The sequence below is a fragment of the Capricornis sumatraensis genome, chromosome 7 (genome assembly GCF_032405125.1).
Source record: "Capricornis sumatraensis isolate serow.1 chromosome 7, serow.2, whole genome shotgun sequence".
NCBI lineage: Eukaryota > Metazoa > Chordata > Mammalia > Artiodactyla > Bovidae > Capricornis > Capricornis sumatraensis.
The window spans coordinates 24,089,416-24,109,920 of record NC_091075.1 but is presented as its reverse complement, the minus strand read 5'-3'; the positions used below and the strand labels follow the sequence as shown (position 1 = coordinate 24,109,920).

At 39.5% G+C, this 20,505-nt stretch overlaps 1 protein-coding gene across 1 annotated transcript in view; it reads right to left on the bottom strand.

The window, feature by feature from the left end:
• Positions 1–17,163, bottom strand: part of TACR3 (tachykinin receptor 3) — a 69,933-nt gene extending 52,770 nt beyond the window's left edge. The window contains exon 1 of the mRNA XM_068975316.1: positions 16,619–17,163. Within this exon, the coding sequence (XP_068831417.1) occupies positions 16,619–17,163 (545 nt within the window). The remainder of the gene's footprint in view (positions 1–16,618) is intronic.
• Positions 17,164–20,505: the final 3,342 nt, after the last annotated feature.

The following is a 20,505-nucleotide window of genomic DNA, read 5'->3' as shown; positions in this document are numbered from 1 at the left end:
TGAAGAACTTAGGAGAGAGGCTCATGACATCGTACGGGAGGCAGTGATCAAGACCATCCCAAGAAAAAGAAATGCAAAAAGGCAAAATAGTTGTCTGAGGAGCCTCACAAATAGCTGAAAAAAGAAGACAAGCTAAAAAGAGGCAAAGGAGAAAAAGGAAAGACATACCCATCTGAATGCAGAGTTCCAAAGAATAGCAAGGAGAGATAAGAAAGCTTTTCTCAGTGATCAATGCAAAGAAAGAGAGGAAAATGACAGAATGGGAACGACTAGAGATCTCATCAAGAAAATTAAGGATACTAAGGGAATATTTCAGGCAAAGATGGGCACAATAAAGGACAGAAATGGTATGGACCTAACAGAAGAAGAAGATATAAAGAAAAGGAGGCAAGAAAACACAGAAGAAATATACCAAAAAAAACCCAAAAATCTCAAAGACCCAGATAACCATGATGGTGTGATCACTCACCTAGAACCAGAATCCTGGAGTCTGAAGTCAAGTGGGCCTTAGGAAGCATCACTATAAGCAAAGTTAGTGGAGGTGATGGAATTCCAGTGGAGCTATTTCAAATCCTAAAAGATGATGCTGTGAAAGTGTTGCACTCAATATGCCAGCAAATTTGGAAAACTCAGCAGTGGCCACAGGACTGGAAAAGGTCAGTTTTCATTCCAATCCCAAAGAAAGGCAATGCCAAAGAATGCTCAAACTACTGCACAATTTCACGCATCTCACACACTTAGCAAAAGTGAAGTCACTCAGTCGTGTCTGACTCTTTGCGACCCCATGGATTGCAGCCTACCAGGCTCCTCTCTCCATGGGATTCTCCAGGCAAGAGTACTGGAGTGGGTTGCTATTTCCTTCTCCAGGGGATCTTCCTGACGCAGGGACTGAACCCGTGTCTCCCGCATTGCAGGCAGACATTAACCTCTGAGCCACCAGGGAAGCCCCAAATTCTCCAAGCCAGGCTTCAACAGTACATGAGCCAAGAACTTTCAGATGTTCAAGCTGGATTTAGAAAAGGCAGCAAAACCAGAGATCAAATTGCCAACATCTGCTGGATCATGGAAAAAGCAAGAGAGTTCCAGAAAAACATCTATTTATGCTTTATTGACTATGCCAAAGCCTTTGACTATGTGGATCACAACAAACTGGAAAGTTCTTCAAGAGATGGGAATACCAAACCACCTTCCTTGTCTCCTGAGAAATCTGTATGCAGGTCAAGAAGCAATAGTTAGAACTGGACATGGAACAATGGCCTGGTTCAAAATTGGAAAAGGAATATGTCAGGGCTGTATATTTTCACCCTGCTTATTTAACTTCTATGCAGAGTACATCTTGCAAAATCCCAGGCTGGATGAAGCACAGGCTGGAATCAAGATTTCCGGGAGAAATATCAATAACCTCAGATATGCAGATGACACCACTCTTATGGCAGAAACTGAAGAGGAACTAAAGAGCCTTTTGATGAAAGTGAAAGAGGAGAGTGAAAAAGCTGGCTTAAAACGCAATATGCAAAAAATGAAGATCATGGCATCTGGTCCTATCTCTTCATGGTATAAGATGGGGAAACAGTGGAAACAGTGACAGACTTTATCTTCTTGGGCTCCAAAATCACTTCAGATGGTGACTGCAGCCATGAAATTAAAAGATGCTTGCTCCTTAGAAGGAAAGTTATGACCAACTTAGATAGCATATTAAAAAGCAGAGACATTGCTTCGCCAACATAGGTCTGTCTAGTGAAAGCCATGATTTTTCTAGTAGTCATGAATGGATGTTAGAGTTGGACTATAAAGAAGCTGGATGCCAAAGAATTGATGCTTTTAAACTGTGGTGTTGGAGAAGACTCTTGAGAGTCCATTGGACTGCAAGGAGTTCTAACCAGTCCATCCTAAAGGAAATCAGTCCTGAATATTCATTGGAAGGACTGATGCTGAAGCTGAAGCTCCAATACTTTGGCCACCTGATGCAAAGAACTGACTCATTTGAAGAGATCCTGATGCTGGGAAAGATTGAAGGCAGGAGAAGGGGATGACATAGGATGAGATGGTTGGATGGCATCACTGACTCGATTGACATGTGTTTGAGCAAGCTCCAGGAGTTGGTGACAGACAGGGAAGGCTGGTGTGGTACAGCCCATTGGGTGGCAAAGAGTCAGACATGACTGAGCAACTGAACTAACCTGATACTAGTTATGAACAATCTGAAAATGAACTTCAAAAAATTGTATTCAATAGCACAAAAAAGTAACATTTAGTGAAATTTAATAAATATAGGAAGAAATGTAAAAAAAATTGATACTTGTACATTGAAAAATATAAATCATTGTTGAAAGAAATTAAAGAAGACCTCAATAAGCAGAAGTCTGTGTCCATGGACTGGAAGACTCAATATTGTTGAACTGACAATGCTTTCCAAATTCATCGAAAGGCTTAAGACAATCCTTATAAAAATTCTTACTCTAATTCTAGAATTGTAAAAACTTACCCTAAAACTAATTTGGAAGTACAGTTCTTTTAGAATAGTCAAAAAATTTTGAAAAATAAAAAGTTGAAGAATCTATACTTTCTGTACTTCAAAACTTACTACAGGGCTACAGTAATCAAGATAGCATAGTATTGGCATAAAATAGTCATGTAGATCAATAAATCAAAAATATCAAGTGTCTAGAAATAAACACATTTGTGTTCAATTGACTTTTGGCACATATACATCCAAGGCAATTTAATGAGGTAAATAGTATTTTTTTCAATAAATAGTGCAAGGAGACTAGCTATCAAGAAAATGTACTAGGCATGCCGAAAGACACACAGAAAAATTGAAGAGATCAAGCAATCTTCAGAACGAGTCATAGAAGGGATGTTGGAATTATCATACTGGGAATTTAAAACAACTGGATTAATGTTCTAAGGGCTCTAATAATAAAGTAGATAGCATGTAAGAATTGCTGGGCAATGCAAGTGGAGAGACAGAACTCCTAAGAAAGAAAGAAACAAAATTGGTAGGCTGAGCATGGCTGAAGAAAGAATCTCTGTGCTAACTTACATATAAGGTTCTGAAAACCTTAATAGACACCTCATCAAAGAAGATATACAGATGGCAAATAAGCATAAAAAATATGCTCCACAGCATACACCATCAGGTAATACAAATTAGATACCAGTACACATCAGTTAGAATGGTGAAAACCCACACCACCCGATGCTGGAAAGGATGTGAAGCAAGAGAAACTCTCATACATTGCTAGCGGGAACGCAAAATGGTGCAGCCATCTTGGAAGATAGTTTGGCTGCTTCTTAAAAAAACAAACATACTCTTAGCATAAAATCCAACAATTGTACTCCCTGATATTTACCAAATGGAGTTGAAGACTTATGCCCCCCAACTCCTCCCCCCACAGCAGTCCCTCCCCCACAAAAAAAACCCCTGCACATGGATGTTTATCACAGTTTCATTCATAATTGCCAAAAACTTGGAAGCACTGAAGATGTCCTTCATTAGATGAATGAATAAATAAACTATGGTGAATCAGATAATGAAATATTGTTCATGCTAAAAAGAATTTGATATCAAGCCATGAAAAAGCATTAACAACATTAAATCCATAATTGATAAGTGAAAGATGCAATCTGAAAGAGGCTATACACTGGTTCCAAATATATGATTACAGAAAAGATGAAACTATGGACACAATAAGAAGATCAGTATTTGCTACGGATTCAGGGGAATAGGGTTGAATAGGCAAAACACAGAGAATTTTCAGGGCCGTGAAAATACTCTGGAGGAGACCATAATGGTAGATACATGTCATTATACATTTGCCTAAATGCATTGAATGTATAATACCAAAAGTGAAGCCTAATGTAAATGACAGGCTTGGGTGATTATGATGAGTCAGTATAGGTTCATCAGTGCTAACAAATGTACCAGTCCAGTGGGAGATACTGATAACAGGGAGGCTGTGCATAAGGGGGATGGGCAGAGGATATATAGGGAATCTCTGTACCTTCTCCTCAATTTTGCTGTTAACCAAAACTTTCTCTAAAATAAACTCTTTAGGAAAAAAAAAGTCCTGAATTTGAATATTGTTTACCTTATTCTTCCGTATAACATATACAGAGCCAACATATTTTTTTATACCTTTGTGAGTTTGAATTGACTTCAACATTTTATTCTTGAACTTGGAAAGTGTTGAAATATCTCTGAGAGGTGTTTGGTTTTGTTTTTTAATATGACGACTTTTGCCAGTGTCTCTTCCTCTCAGACATCTTCCTCATTTGTCAGTATCATTTTCCTCATTTATGTTGATAAATTCACCTTTACCAATTTCCCCTGGCTGCATACTTTGAGTCTCTTGTTAAGTGACTGTCAACATTCACATATGCAGCTGCTCTTCATTATCTTCACCTATATCGAACTTGAATTTCACTTTTGGTGTTAATACTTTCTATTTCTTCATGACTCCCTCTTCTTTGTTGGCAAGTCTTTCTTTTGATTAGCCATTTTTCTAAGAGGTCATTTGAGTTTATCACTGAAAGACAATGCGGCAGTGCAGCTGTGTGCTTTGCTGTGTGCGCATGCACCAACTAACAGACAAGCAGTGACCAGCCAGTAACAGATTTTGAAAAGTAGGAATATGACTGACCACTGATTATGAAGTGCGAATGTTATTTGTGGAACAATTCATGGACTGAAGAGCTAACGGCTTTACTTTATGCAGGTACAGTTAATATGACATGGTAACAAAAACTTGAGCTTGCTCTTGAAGGGCACGGTATTATTATATATATATATATATATATACACACATGTAACTATTATGTATGTTATATTACTATATTACAAATAAATGTATAAATAGATAACTAAATAATCTTGGTTAATTGAAATTTGTGCAAAGCAAGGAGTTCACATATAGAATTGTGGATGCATAGAATCTGTTGCATATGTGTGTGTTCTTTGGCATATGTGTTCTATTTTTGAGCTGCTAAAACTTTAAAATGGTATCCTTTTATATGTTTCTAAGGAGACCCATTTCATTCATTTTCATTAAAGATAGTCTCTGCAATGGTTTTCTGACTAGTCAGTGGGGATTTTTGTCGGTAATCTCTTACATAGAAAAACTTTGTAAGCTATTATTTTAAAAATATTATTATACAGTTTTGTTTCAGAAATATCAGAGCCCTCAACATGAAATTTAGATTATGTTAATGTTTGTTGAAGAGATATTGACAATATTTATATTTTTGGAGTAAAACATTTTAAGTTAATGAAACAAGAAGGACGTTTAAGAATTTTGAATTTATTTTATGCCATGTAGTTAACTTAATGGAGAAAATAGCCTTCATATATCCATTTAGTTTGAAGGTTTAAAACTATGGTACTGTGACATATGGTACTGTGACATCTTTTAAATTCAGTTAAGTTTATTCATCTAAGAATTCTGAATTGTGATTAAGAGTACTTATGCAGCATAAACATTCCATTTGTATTTTAATTTCTTCAGAATTGTTCCCTTTGCTCATTTGAAAATCTAATCTTTTTCTTTATAGATAATTCAGTTTAATATGATCGTTACGTATTAAGCTGTATAGTTATTTTAAGTGTTTCATTTTTTTAAAAAAGTAACTACTCATAGCAAATTTACTAGCAGAAATTTTCTATACTTTTGTAAAATAACTTTAAAAATGTTTCTAGATATATTCCCAGTAGTGGGATTGCTGGGCCATGTGATAGTTCTATTTTTATTTTTTTGAGGAACCTCCATACTGTTCTTCACAGTGACAGTATCAACTTACATTCCCACCAACAGTGCAAGAAGGTTTCATTTTCTCCACCCCCTCTCCAGCATTTATTGTTTGTAGATTTTTTGATGATGGCCAGGATGGGGTTGGGGTGGAAGGAAGAACAAGAAGTAGCCAATGTATGTATACATATAGCTAATTCACTATGTTGTACAACATTATAAAGCAACTATACCCCAATTTTAAAAAATATCAGTGTTTCCCAAATAAAGGTGACCACCATGTGAAAAAAAATGCTTCGACATTTCTGTGTTTTTCTGCTCTAACACTATAAAAGTGCTTTCCCCTGCTATGTGTTCTCATAGTTACCATAGACTCTATTATTTTTTACTCCATAGAGATGAGCTGATTATATAGTATTTTAGAAGGAGATACAGATACATGTGGCAAAGAAAAATTTAAGGCAATTAAAACAACAGAGTGCTCAAGGTCCAGAGTAGTGCAGGTAATGAGCACTGTGGTTGTCTGGAGGAAGAGTGTTTCACACAGAGTGTAAGATCCTGAGGCGGAAACATGTTTAGTATATTGATGTAAGAGAGGAGTCTAGAGATGAGCTGTGACATGGTGAGTAGTAGGAGATAAGATCAGAGAGTAACAAAGGACCGCTTATCATTAAATCTTATAGACCACTGTAAGAACTTTGATTTCTACCCTGAGAGAACCGAGGAGCCATTGGAGGATTTGCAGAGGGGATAAATGATCTGACTCATTACAGGATCACTTTGATAGTTGCATTGAGAAAGGGAAACAAGGGCAGGGATAGAGAAAACTGTTCAGTTCAGTTCAGTCGCTCAGTTGTGTCCAACTCTTTGCAACCTCGTGGACTGCAGCAGGCCAGGCTTCCCTGTTCATCACCAATTCCCAGAGCTTGCTCAAACTCATGTCCATCAAGTCAGCGATGCCCTCCGACCATCTCATCCTCTGAGAAAACTCTTAGGTGAGAAACAAGATTGACTTGGAGGAGGGAGGCAACAGTAGACATCTTAAGGAGTGATTAGATTCCATATATATTTTGAAAGTAAAAGTGACTAGATTTGCTAATTGATTAGACACAGAGTATGAAAGCAGAGATGAGCTGAGAATACTTCCAAGAGTTCTGACCTCAAGATTGTAGGGCGAGTAAGCTTTGGAGGAATGGAGGGAACTCAGTCTGAAGCATGTGAATTCTGAGATGATTATTAAACATTCAAATGATGAAGTCCAATAGATTGTTGGATTTAGGACTATGGAATACAGCCAAGGGGTTCAAGTGGAGATATTAATTACAGTTTCATTAGAATAGGGGACATGTCCATCTTGTTTATCCCAGTGTGCCCACTTTCTATACAGTGTTAATACTTACAGGTACTTAAAAAATACTTTCTGAGTGAGTGACTACAAGTATAGTGATTTGTGTGCTGGAAAGCTGAGCACCGAAGAATTGATGCTTTTGAATTGTTTTTGAACTGTGGTGTTGGAGAAGACTCCTGAGAGTCCCTTGGACTGCAAGGAGATCCAACCAGTCCATTCTAAAGATCAGCCCTGGGTGTTCTTTGGAAGGAATGATGCTAAAGCTGAAACTCTAGTACTTTGGCCACCTCATGTGAAGAGTTGACTCATTGGAAAAGACTCTGATGCTGGGAGGGATTGGGGGCAGGAGGAAAAGGGGACGACAGAGGACGAGATGGCTGGATAGCATCACTGACTTGATGGACGTGAGTTTGGGTGAACTCTGGGAGTTGGTGATGGACAGGGAGGCGTGGCGTGCTGCGATTCATGGGGTTGCAAAGAGTCGGACACAACTGAGCGACTGAAATGAACTGAACTGAACTGAACTGAACTGAAATGTTTAACCATAGTCTCTCTAAAGAAAAAATAAACAGAACAAAGCAAAATTCATGATTTCTAGCATTTGCAGATTTCTGTGGTGCAAATATTCCTACTATGATTTCAGGCTACCGAAGTAACATCGCTGACGGCGGAGTTGAGAAGAAATATGCACAGCTGATTCCCTCTAACAAGTAATAAAACAGCTCCAGAACAAAACTGAGCCGTTTGTTGCTTAGTGATACAATCAGATACATATTTTCCTTACTTATAGATATGGAAAATATAAATAATCTTTGACACTTGGGCAGATTTGAAGGTAAAGAAATTCATAGATGATAATACATACGAGCTCAAAATCGAGGACTTGAACAAATATTTAAAACCCTTTGTCATATACCAGACTGAATAATAGAAATACGGAGCTAATTTATCCCTTTATCTTTAGGCTGTCTTCTAAATTACTCCACACAGATGGGATATCTTTACATAATTCCTGAGAAAATAATTTCAATTTATAAATTAATCGATTGTAATATTAACAGTACTCTCTTGCAAGAGTGTCTTCATGATTTCTAAGTTATCCTAGAAAGTACGTTAAAAATGTTGCCATAAAACATTTATCAATAAAACATCTATACAAAGTTTAATCAAGTCATTATCTTCTTGAGTCCAAACTCTTTGGCTTGACTTTTTCAGTTATTATTTGGTTTTTAAACATTGTTTATTTATTTAATATTTAAAAATATTTATAGTGGTCAAATATATCAAACATAAAATTTACTAGGTAACTATATCTAGGTGTACAGTTCAATGATACATTCACATTGTTGTGCAACCATCAGCAACATACATCTCCAGGACTTTCATTAACACTGTATTTTGTTTCATTAAAAGGAGCAGATTTTGTTGTAGATAATTAGAAAAGGAAAAGTATAAAAGATAATAAAATTACCCAAAGTCTCACCATTGAGAGCAAATCAAATCTACATCTACCTTATTGTACACATAGTATTATATCAGACTGTTAAATCCATTGTCTAACAATTCCTCAGATCCTGTTAAGTCTAAAATGGCTTTCAGATTCTGACTGTATGATGAAGTGGTGGGGCTGCAAATCCCAGTCGTATGTTTTGCAGCATTTATTAATGTACCAGTGAGCAAGCCTTAATTAGAATGGTTTATTCTCAGAGCAATGAAGCATAGGGAAGTAGGACAATCCCTCATCCTGAATGTATGGTTTAGAGCTGAGCCCCGGGGAGAGAGAGTTGCAAGTAGATGAAGGAACACTGGTCATTAAGAAATCGTTAATGGAGCAAAGCTTAGGGACAAGATAATTTCTCTGAATTCTACATGGGACACAAATAGACATCATAAAAATATCAGGCAGAAGGCAGTTTGTAACTTAAGACTTTTGCAGGTTTGGCTGCAATATGCCCAAAACAGCCACTGGGAAAGGGCATGGCTTATTCCAGACACACTATTATGCTCTGTACCAAAGTGTTGACATTGCTTTTTCTTTTCTCTCTCTCTCTCTCTGGCCAGGGCGGAGTAGGGAGAATTAAAATGTTAAAGAAGACTACTGATAAACTGTTATCAGACCTTTCTAGGGATTCTTTGAAATAACTGGAGACTAGTTGTCTTTGAAATAACTAGCAAGAAATGGTTTATAAGTAAAAGTTATGGACTAAAAAGTGTTGGGTGTGTTAATGTTAGCACATTTATATGTATGTGCCTAGAGACTTGATTGGGATTCCCTGGTGGCTCAGACAGTAAAGCATCTGCCTACAACGTGGGAGACCCGGATTCGATCCCTGGGTCAGGAAGATCCCCTGGAGAAGGAAATGGCTACCTACTCCAGTACTCTTGCCTAGAAAATCCCATGGATGGAGGAGCCTGGTAGGGTGCCGTCCATGGGGTCGCAAAGAGTCGGACATGACTGAGCGACTTCACTTCACTTCAGAGACTTGATAAAATTGATGTTATATTCAAATGTAATTTCTAATTTGCTAGGTAAAATTTGATTTTTAAATGCCTCAACATTTATTTGTTCATTTCTTTTTGTTGGGGGTTTTAGCTGTTTTTAGTTCTTTGAATTTTGATTTGAAAAATATTTTTGAACCTGTTGGAAAATTGCACCCCTGCAATCTGACAATACAATCATATAAAATAATGACATTTTAAGCTATAAAAATTGGCAGTTACATATGGTTCAATCTAAAAGAATGTGTAAAAATGTCATATTTACTGCAAGATAGCAATATCTGTGAATTTTAATGGAAAAAGGTTGTATCTCATCACTTTAATTTTTATTTGATTACTTTTATGATTATTTTATTCAGTAGTCTGGATTGTGTGCTTACCATGTGCCAGCTAGTATGATAGACATAAGGATACAATAAGGGCTAAGCACAGAATAAATATATTTTAATAACCCTGTAATGGTAAATTTAAAATGATACAATAATGTGATGCTATTTTAGTAAGTTTAGTAATTCAAAATATGTCTTTATTTATGCATATGTATAATGTACTATGCAAGAGTTGTGTATATATACATATACATATATATATAATACATACATGTGAGATAAATATATCACAAAAGATGAGAGTTAAAATGTGAACATCAAAATCATAGATTGGCTATATTCGGGGTGTAGGACAATTATGGATAAATTTAACTTTCTAATATATATGTTTAATTTTTTCACTATGCCTGTATACTCGTTATAATTAATCAGGGGGAAATATATTTAAATAAAAGATTGGTATAGAGGATGGATCAGGATCAGAGACTGGGGACTGGAATGAGAATGATTTACAGAGCTTTTGCCATATGTTACAACTTTGAATTATTTGATTCTTAAGCTATATCCAAAATTCAAGTAAAAAGATACTTTTGGAGGAAATGCATTTTATCCTTTCTGGCAGTTTTTTCAATTCAACAAATCAGACCATCTGGAAATTGTGATCAGATAGAGTTTTTACAGCTTCATTCACTGAGTTTGCTCTGGGATATGCCTGGGCTTCCCAGGTGGCTCAGTGGTACAGAATGGTAAAGAATCCACCTGCCAGTGCAGGAGATGCAGGAAATATGGGTTCAGTCCCTGGGTTGGGGAGATAACCTGAAGGAGGAAAGGGCAGCCCACTCCAACATTCTTGCCTGGAGAGTCCTGTGGACAGAGGACCCTGGAGGGCTAAAATCCATAGGATCGCAGAGTCGGACACGACTGAACTACTGAGCACGACACCAGGTAGAGAAGAATGAAGAGATTGGTCAGGCACTAGAATTAAAGACTGATAAAGGCATTTTTAAAAATTTACTGAAGTATTTATAGCCATAATATTTAAAGCAATGGCACCCCACTCCAATACTCTTGCCTGGAAAATCCCATGGATGGAGGAGCCTGGTGGGCTGCAGTCCATGGGGTCGCTGAGAGTTGGACACGACTCAGTGACTTCACCTTCACTTTTCACTTTCATGCATTGGAGAAGGAAATGGCAACCCACTCCAGTGTTCTTGCCTGGAGAATCCCAGGGACGGCGGAGCCTGGTGGGCTGCTGTCTCTGGGGTCGCACAGAATCGGACACGACTGAAGTGACTTAGCAGCAGCAGCAGCAGCAGCATATTTAAAGCAATGGTAAAATTTACTGCAGTACATTTAGATAATTTGTTATCAGATTGAGGCCTCATGATTTATGATTATATATTTTTATCTGTCCCTAATAAGTTTCAAAAGAAATCAAGGTTCTATGACAGTTTGCATGACAGTTAGCTCTATGAAAAGCAAATTTTAAAAAGTATAGTATACAAGGTAAATTTTTAATTTATTTGGATAAAAAGAAATTATTTCAGTTAGTTTAAATATTTATTTTAATAATTATTTATGTCAGGTGTCCCTGGGTTTGAAGAATATAAAGAATTTTTTGCTGTGTTTGTTAAGGCTTTTGGACTACTAAATAAAATACATTAAATTACTTCCTTAAGGTTTCCAGATGAAAAAACAGTGACTGTCACTTAAAAAATCTTTAAATATTTTAATTAATACTGGACTCTATGCTTTGAAATTGTCCTTTCAGTTCAGTTCAGTCACTCAGTCGTGTCCTACTCTTTGTGATCCCATGAATCACAGCACGCCAGGCCTCCCTGCCCATCACCAACTCCCAGAGTTCACCCAAACTCACGTCCATCGAGTCGGTGATGCCATCCAGCCATTTCGTCCTCTGTCGTCCCCTTTTCCTCCTGCCCCCAATCCCTCCCAGCATCAGAGTCTTTCCAGTGAGTCAACTCTTCACATGAGGTGGCCAAAGTACTGGAGTTTCAGCTTTAGCATCATTCCTTCCAAAGAACACCCAGGGCTGATCTTCCTAGAATGGACTGGTTGGATCTCCTTGCAGTCCAAGGGACTCTCAGGAGTCTTCTCCAACACCACAGTTCAAAAGCATCAATTTTTCGGCGCTCAGCTTTCTTCACAGTCCAACTCTCACATCCATACATGACCACAGGAAAAACCATAGCCTTGACTAGACGGACCTTAGTTGTCCTTTACTGTATATTAATAAGGGCTTCCCTCATAGCTCAGTTGGTAAAGAATCTGCCTGCAAAGCAGGAGACCCGGATTCAATCCCTGGGTCAGGAAGATCCCCTGGAGAAGGAAGTGGTAACCCACTCCAGTATTCCTGCCTGGAGAATCCCATGGACAGAGGAGCCTAGCAAGCTACAGTCCATGGGGTCACAAGAATCGGACACGACTTAGGGACTAAACCACATATACTGATACACTTTCCTAGAGTTTCTAACTTAACTTAAAAATGTGCTTAGAAAATGGAAGAAAATATTTTCTAATATCCCTATTTATCAAGTGGTATATACCATATACTTTAAGATAATATTTCTATTATATTAACTGTTCTATTAATAATTTTCTAACATCTCAGTTAAAATTCTAGCATTCTCAATTAGAACTTAGGTAAATATATGTGAGATATTTTATATAGACATGTAAAATATATAGCATAGACAAGTGCTAAATTTTAATATTAACCTATAGTTTTCACAACTAGTTAGGAGTTGTAAGAAAGTGTAGAAGTTAAGAACAGTAGGGTCCTGGAGTGGACTGCAGTGGTTTGAAGCGCTACTGCATGATCCTGTGAGAGCCGAACATCTTTCAGATAAAAGTTGTGTTCAAATGTTACGTTTCAAAATGGCAAATTTCGGAAGTATAGTGGAGACGAACGGTGACTCTTCGTTGGCACTAATTCCACTGTGTGCGTGTGTGCGTGTGTGTGTGTGTGTGTAAGGATGGTGAAGTAGCCTTATAGGCAAGAAGGAACTGTGTAGAACTTAAAGATGATGTTTTGGTCTATAGAACATATGTAAGATTTGCAAGAATTTCTAACAAAGCAAGTGGATAGGATGTTTCAGGATAAGATCACATTCAAATCTTTAGTAGAATTATTAATTACATTAAAAATGTAAAGTTAGAAGTCAAGCAATTCTTCCAGTGCAGAATGAGTGCAAAACACTTAAAGGAAAACACAGAGTTTTTATTCAAAATGTGTGACTGTTGGTTTGAGGTTTTCCATGTGTAAAATACAAATGTTCACTAGGGAGGATCTGCAATCCTTTTCCGGTCTAAGATTTCTGAGGTCAGAGGAGGTTGTAAGCATTTTGCTACAGCTGAAGCAAAGCCATAAGTGCCTGGGTCAAAGCTGAAGTAGTTTTAAACCTCAGAAGATCTTTTTGATTTTAGGCAGACGGACACAAGGGCTCTAGTTGTGAAGCATCCATCTGCCAGTGCAGGAGACACAGAGATGCAAGGTCGGGAATCCCTTGGAGGAGGAAAGGGAAGCCCACTCCTGTATTCCTGCCTGGAAAATCCCATGGACAGAGAAGCTTTCAGGCTACAGTCCATGGGGTCACAAAGAGTCGGACATGACTGAGCACACACATGGAGGGGGATACAGTGAGTTCAATACATTTTTTATTTAGGCTGGGAAGACACAATTCAGTTTATGTTAAATGGGAATAGAGGGGCTTCCCAGGTAGCACTAGTGGTAAAGAACCCATCTGTCAATGCAGGAGACATAAGAGACATGGGTTCAATCCCCGGGTTGGGAAGATTCCCTGGAGGAGAGCATGGCAACCCACTCCAGTTTTCTTGCCTGGAGAATCCCATGAACAGAGGAGCCTGGTGGGCTACAGTCCAACATGACTGAAGCAAATTAGCACAAGACAGCACATGGGAAATTATACTCAATATCCTGTAATAACCTATAATGGAATATAATCTAAGAAAAAAATGGGAATAGAAAACACTCACAATTCAATAAGCCAAGTGTTACTATCACAGTCTAAATGATGTAATCCTTTACCAATTAAGATATAATTAGGGCTTATGTAATTTTATGGTTATTTCAATAAAGTTTTAATTTTATTGGGAACTAAAATTTCTTCAAGCATATTGGACTGAATATGCCTCAGATTTTATTGCAAATTGTATGATCCTAAATTTTGAGTAGTTTTGGTAATTGAATAATGTTTTCTAGTAAGGAAATAGTAAAGTATAAGTAGTAAAACATTCATTGATTTCAAACCAGTGAATGTGATGAAATAGCATTACATTATCAATTAGAATAACTCCAATGTTATTTCAGATTTTATATAAGTATTGGCAGAAAGTAACTGGGAAAATGACCTTTTTTTCCACGCACATATTTGAAACACTAAATGTTTTTCCCCTCACAGCCTTCACACACTAAATTTTCATCAAATTTCATAATGTATCATTAACATTTTAAGGACATTGTGAGAATCTTATAATCTGATACGCTAATACATATCTCCTCCAGATTATAGCAAAGAATAAATCAAACCATAACAAAACTAAAGACAGATGCTCAAACCAAAGAAACATTCCTTTCTCGATCAGTGGAGCAAGATTAGAGGTGGTTTCACTTGTTTTCTAACTTGGAACTGACTTTGTTTCTTCTTCGTACTCACCTTTGTGCCTACAAAAATGAAGGAGTGAGATACTTGAAAACTAGACATAGAGGGGAAAAGAAGACTGGCAGTTTCAGAGGCTTTAAAAAATGCTGTTTTGTGCTTACATATCCTAGTCAGTGGTAACTAACCACTGCTCCTTCGATTTAAACCCATGGGCTTGGCATTTGAAAACTGTTTCTAAAGCTTTATGCCTTCAATACCTTCAATTTCAAAACAATAAACACAGAGGATGGACTGATGGAAAAAAGTCATTTTTTTCTTATTTTTTTCATCATGGTGACTTAATGTAGTAAGAATTAATATTAAGCTCCATTTTATTTTCAAACATGTTTGTTAATATAGAAAAAAGTATTCTTTCCTTTTTATGGGTGAAAACATTGATACTTGAAATTAAAGTCACTTCACCTCCCCCACCCCCATCATTCCCATGCAAACTGCCAATCACAAAATGGAGACTAAAAGCTACTAGTGTGGTTCATTTTTAGCATAATATTGAATTAAAGTATAACCATCAGTAACAGGGCTTCCCTGATAGCTCAGTTGGTAAAGAATCTGCTTGCAACGCAGGAGACTCTGGTTCAGTTCCTGGATGGGGAAGATCCGCTGGAGAGGGGATAGGCTACCCACTCCAGTATTCTTGGGCTTCCTTTGTGGTTCAGCTGGTAAAGAATCTGCCTGCAATGTGGGAGACCTGGATTCAATCCCTGGGTTGGGAAGATCCCCTGCAGAAGGGAAAGGCTACCCACTCCAGTGTTCTGGCCTGAAGAATTCCATAGACTGTATAGTCCATGGGGTCTCTAAGAGTCCAACCTGATTAAGTGACTTTCACTTTCACTAGTAACAGGTAGATATTTACCATTGTCTTAACACAGTCTGCATTGTCCATAATATTCAATATGAGGAAGCAAACACACACTGAAATTTCATAAACTGGATTATGAGAACAAATGTTGGATGTCTCTCCAGCTTCTTATAATTGCTTAAGAATCTCAGGATTCCCAAAGTAGATGGGGGAAGATTCTAAAAGATGATCTTTAAACAGTTATCAAGTGGCATGCCTCATTTCCTAACCACTTAGTCTTTGGGCTTTTTCTTGCCTATCATCTGAATCAGTCAGATACCATCTTCCAGGCACAGGGTTTGCCTAGCTCATGATCTCCACAGATTACTGGAAGTGAAAGCCAACCTGAAGAACTGGAGAAACTGCTGGCTGATAGCAATCATTTGGAGGGAGCTTATTGCCTCTGTTGGATCCTCCATAACTGGGAGACCAAACCGGTGCTGGCCTTGGGGCAAGGATCAGGTACAGGATGGCTGGCACTAAGAATCAGCAAACCAGAGAGAGGAGGCGGGTAGCATTCATTTTTCTGACAGAATAGTGACTGACAGAGAGGAGGAAGCCCCCAAAGTACAAGTTAAAGGTCACATAATTTTTGTGGCAATTGTTTGAAGCCATTTGAGAAAATGTACTAGTGTTAAGTGTTTTTAGTTGAGTTTGTCCTACTTGGAAAGACAGGTTTTCCCATCTCTTTCATTCACCTTCTTCATTCCCTCTAGATGACCTCAATGGGGATTAGGGGTTTAGGGTAGGAGTGGGGAGGCCATAGAAACAGAACAAGTTCAGCCATTGATGGACCCATTTGTAAATGGGTTCGGCATCATCAGTGTTAGTCACTCAATCGTGTCCGACTCTGTGACCCCAAGGACTGTAGCCCTCCAGGCTCCTCTGTCCATGGAATTTTCCAGGCAAGAATATTGAAATGGGTTCCTATTTCCTTCTCCTGGGGATCTTCCCAACCCAGGAATCGAACCTGGGTCTCCTGCATTGCAGGCAGATGGTTTATTTTCTGAGCCACCAAGGTTAGTGTCCTCCTTTGAGAACTTTCACCTAGTCCCTTTCCTTTCATCAGATCCATTTTGTCACCATTTCCTTTTAACCTTATCCCACTGCCCAGCTTCTCTGTCTGCCTCCTCCTCCCTTCCTCCCAGTGTTCTCCTCACCTGTCCACCGAAATGGCTGTCATAGAGTAGATGCTGGCGAACACCGCTGTGATAGGAAAGAAGTTCTGGAAGCGACAGTAGTTGGCGCCGAAGTACCACTCGCTGTGCAGCGCATAGATGAAGTTGACCAAGGTGTTGAAGGCGGCCATGGAGGCGTCGGAGAAAGCCAAGTTCACGAGGAAGTAGTTGGTGACGGTCCTCATGCGCTTGTGGGCCAGGATGATCCAGATGACGATGAGATTCCCGAAGACGGCCACGGCCACCACCACGCCGTAGGCGAGGGACCAGAGCGCGATGCGCCAGGACGGCTGCACAAACTGGTTGGTGATGTTAGACCGGGACTGCGAAGGCGCGGGGGAGGCCGCCGCCAGACCCAGCGGCGAGAAGGAAGCGGAAAGATTGCCGGCTTGGACGAGCAGTTGCAGCCACTCAGTCTCAGCCTCTCGCGCGGCTGCCCCAGTCTCGAGCGCCGCACTCGGGTTCCCGGTGTCCGCGCCGGCCATTCCTCTGTCCGTCCAGTTCGCGGCTAAGGGGAGCGAGGCCATAGCGATGCGTGTGCAACCCGAGTCCCCTCGCTCACCCACCGTCAGCCCGGCCCGTCTCCCGCGAAGTTCTTCTCTGCCTCCCTGTCGCTTCGCTGCTGAGCGGACCTCAGCCCCGCCCCGAATCGAGATGGAGAAGGTACCACAGCCCTTGCTGGCTGAGGGATGCTTTGACCCTGCAGGTGATGGGAGAAAGGAGGCGCTTTCCTCAAAAGCGACTTTGAGCATCTATCGGGCAGGAAGGATGAGACAGTCTGAAAAAAGTGATGTTAGGGACTGGCGCCAGCGGAGACCCTCCGGGAATCACTCCTGTTGGAGTTCCCCGGGCACCAGCTGAAGCGCTGAGGCTCAGGAGCCGCTGCGAGCTTTATAGTCTCTAGCAGGGCTCTGCTTCGGTGACGTTGTGGGGGCCGCGGAGCTGACTACCCCTTCTTGGAAGACGACTGCGCTCCTTTCCTCCACCCCGCCCTCTGGGTTTCATTCATCCGCTACTCGCTGGAGCTTGGCGGGTTGACAGGCTCAAGGAAGGGCTGCACCTTCTTATATGTAATTAAAATCTTGACAAGATTGTTCTTCGTCTTTTAACTTCAAGATATTTTGCTGAGGTCCCTGCTTTCAGCTGTGTTGTGGACTTTTATTTTCTAAACCAATTAAATCATTCACCCCTAAGGCATAGGCAAGGTCCCAGAAGATTTTCTGGCAAGATCGCCTGTGGGTGCAGTTAGCTGAGGACTGTGAGAACCCCTCGCTTTGTTCCACTGGCTTTTGGAATTTCACTCGAATTTCTGCTTGTGTGTTTCTGTTCTCCCTTCTCAGATCCCGTTGCTTTTCTTGCTTCCCAAATCCACCCATTCCCTCTCTTCCTGTCATCTCAGTCACCAGAAATTTGTCCCCTCCTCTCTCCTAACCCCCAGGCAGAGAGAGACTTTGGCCCAGAGGATTCTTCTCAGGTTGGAATGCCATAACATACTGAGGGTAAATCAGAAATATCGAGATGTAGGTCTTCTTGAAACACAAGGACAAGACTTAAATTTCTCTGGGATGAATGTATCCTATGAACAATCTACATAAGTACACAGGGCTACAGGGTTTTGAACATTTGGAGCCTTGGCTCTTAGGGCCTGATCATGTGGATACACTGCTGAGAATGAGACAAATGAGCTTTGGCTGACAGCAGGTGAGCTGGAGTGTTCTGTGGAGTGTGAGCTGGAGTCTGTGCTTAGGTGGATCTCACCAGCCATTTATCAGGATGTTCCAGAGCCAAGACTCTCTTTTATATTAGTCTCTTGTGGAAGGGATTTAGGGTTACACGTATTTTAGCAATCTCCCCAAAACACTTGAAATCTTTCCCCCTCTATTTGAGCTTTTTTCCCCCCCAACTTGAACTCTTTGTGCCTTGATTTCTTCACTTGAAAGTGAAGATTTTTTTTTTAATCTAAATTTCAGGGTAAACAGGGGGATGACAACAGCCTTTCAACAATACCAAGCAGGAGAGAGACCTCAATAAATGTTAGTGCCCTTCTCTCTTGTTACAATGTGCATTACAGCCAAACAATTTCAGATAAGATGTATTGGAGAGCAAGTTTGATTTGCTTCAAGAGAACATAGCTTGTGATTTGTGAACACTATTCTTTAGTGTAAGTACCTATTCCTTAAAAACCCTAATTATTGCATATATGGACTTAGGGTGATGAATAATATTCTCTTACAGTTTTTATGACAAAAAGTTAGGCTACAGAAATAAATTTGAGGCACCCTAATAATAATTCTATGGACACAACACTGCTTCAAAATAAATGCATGCTAAAAATGATAATTATTAAAGGTTATTATTTTATATTTCTTCTCAGAAAGACCAGAAAAACATTTGATAAATAATAAGGTAACAGATTCCACATTTCCTGCTAATTAATTCTAAATTGTTTTCTTTTGAAAGGCAAATTACTTCTTTCTGTCAATTTACCATCTTGAAATTACTTGTTAAAATGAAAGTCTTCCTTCCCTAATGAAATTAAGGAAGAATTTTTTTTAAAGTTCTTTCATATGACACACACCATTTATCAAGATTATGAAATGGACCATGTTGTGGTTTGGTAATTATAACTTTAAATATTTGATCAAAATATGCATAAAAGTTACTTATTTGTGTAAAACTGTATTCAGTTTACACTACTGTTTTACTTATCTGTAAGTGTTAGTTGCTTTAGTCGTGTCCAACTCTTTGCACCCCCATGGACTGTAGCCTGCCAGGCTTCTCTGTCCATGGGCTTTCCCAGGCAAGAATACTGGATTGGGTTACCATTTCCTTCTCCAGTTACTTATCCATACAGATCATCATAAGTCTGTAATTTTGTCCTCATTGTACTTACACAATAGTAGAAGTGATATGACAGAAAATGATTGGCAATGGAATTAGGAGAAGATACAATAAAAGGCATTTAAAAAGTTGTTTTCTTTCAGAAGAAGAGAGGGATCCAGGTCATAGCTTTCCTTTTAGATCTGCCTTATATGGAAAGACTTTCCGTGTGTCCCAGTAGAGTAGTTATTGTTCATGCATTGCTTCAATCATTCCTTCAACGTGTATTGAGTGTACTTCTTTTCAGTTCAGTTCAGTCGCTCAGTTGTGTCCGACTCTTTGTGACCCCATGAATTGCAACATGCCAGGCTTCCCTGTCCATTAGCAACTCTCAGAATCCACTCAAACTCATGTTCATCGAGTCGGTGATGCCATCCAGCCATCTCATCCTCTGTCGTCCCCTTCTCCTCCTGCCCCCAATCCCTCCCAGCATCAGGGTCTTTTGCAATGAGTCAACTCTTGGCATGAGGTGGCCAAAGTACTGGAGTTTCAGCTTTAGCATCAGTCCTTCCAAAGGACAACCAGGACCGATCTCCTTTAGAATGGACTGGTTGGACCTCCTTGAGTCTTCTCCAACACCACAGTTCAAAAGCATCAATTCTTCGGCACTCAGCTTTCTTCACAGTCCAACTCTCACATCCATACATGACCACTGGAAAAACCATAGCCTTGACTAGATGGACCTTTATTGGCAAAGTAATGTCTCTGCTTTTCAATATGCTATCTAGGTCAGTCATAACTTTTCTTCCAAGGAGTAAGCGTCTTTTAATTTCATGGCTGCAGTCACCAACTACAATGATTTTGGAGCTCCCCAAAATAAAGTCTGACACTGTTTCCACTGTTTCCCCATTTGTTCCCATGAAGTGATGGGACCAGATGCCATGATCTTTGGTTTCTGAACGTTGAGCTTTAAGCCAACTGTTTCACTCTCCTCTTTCACTTTCATCAGGAGGCTTTTTAGTTCCTTTTCACTTTCTGCCATAAGGGTG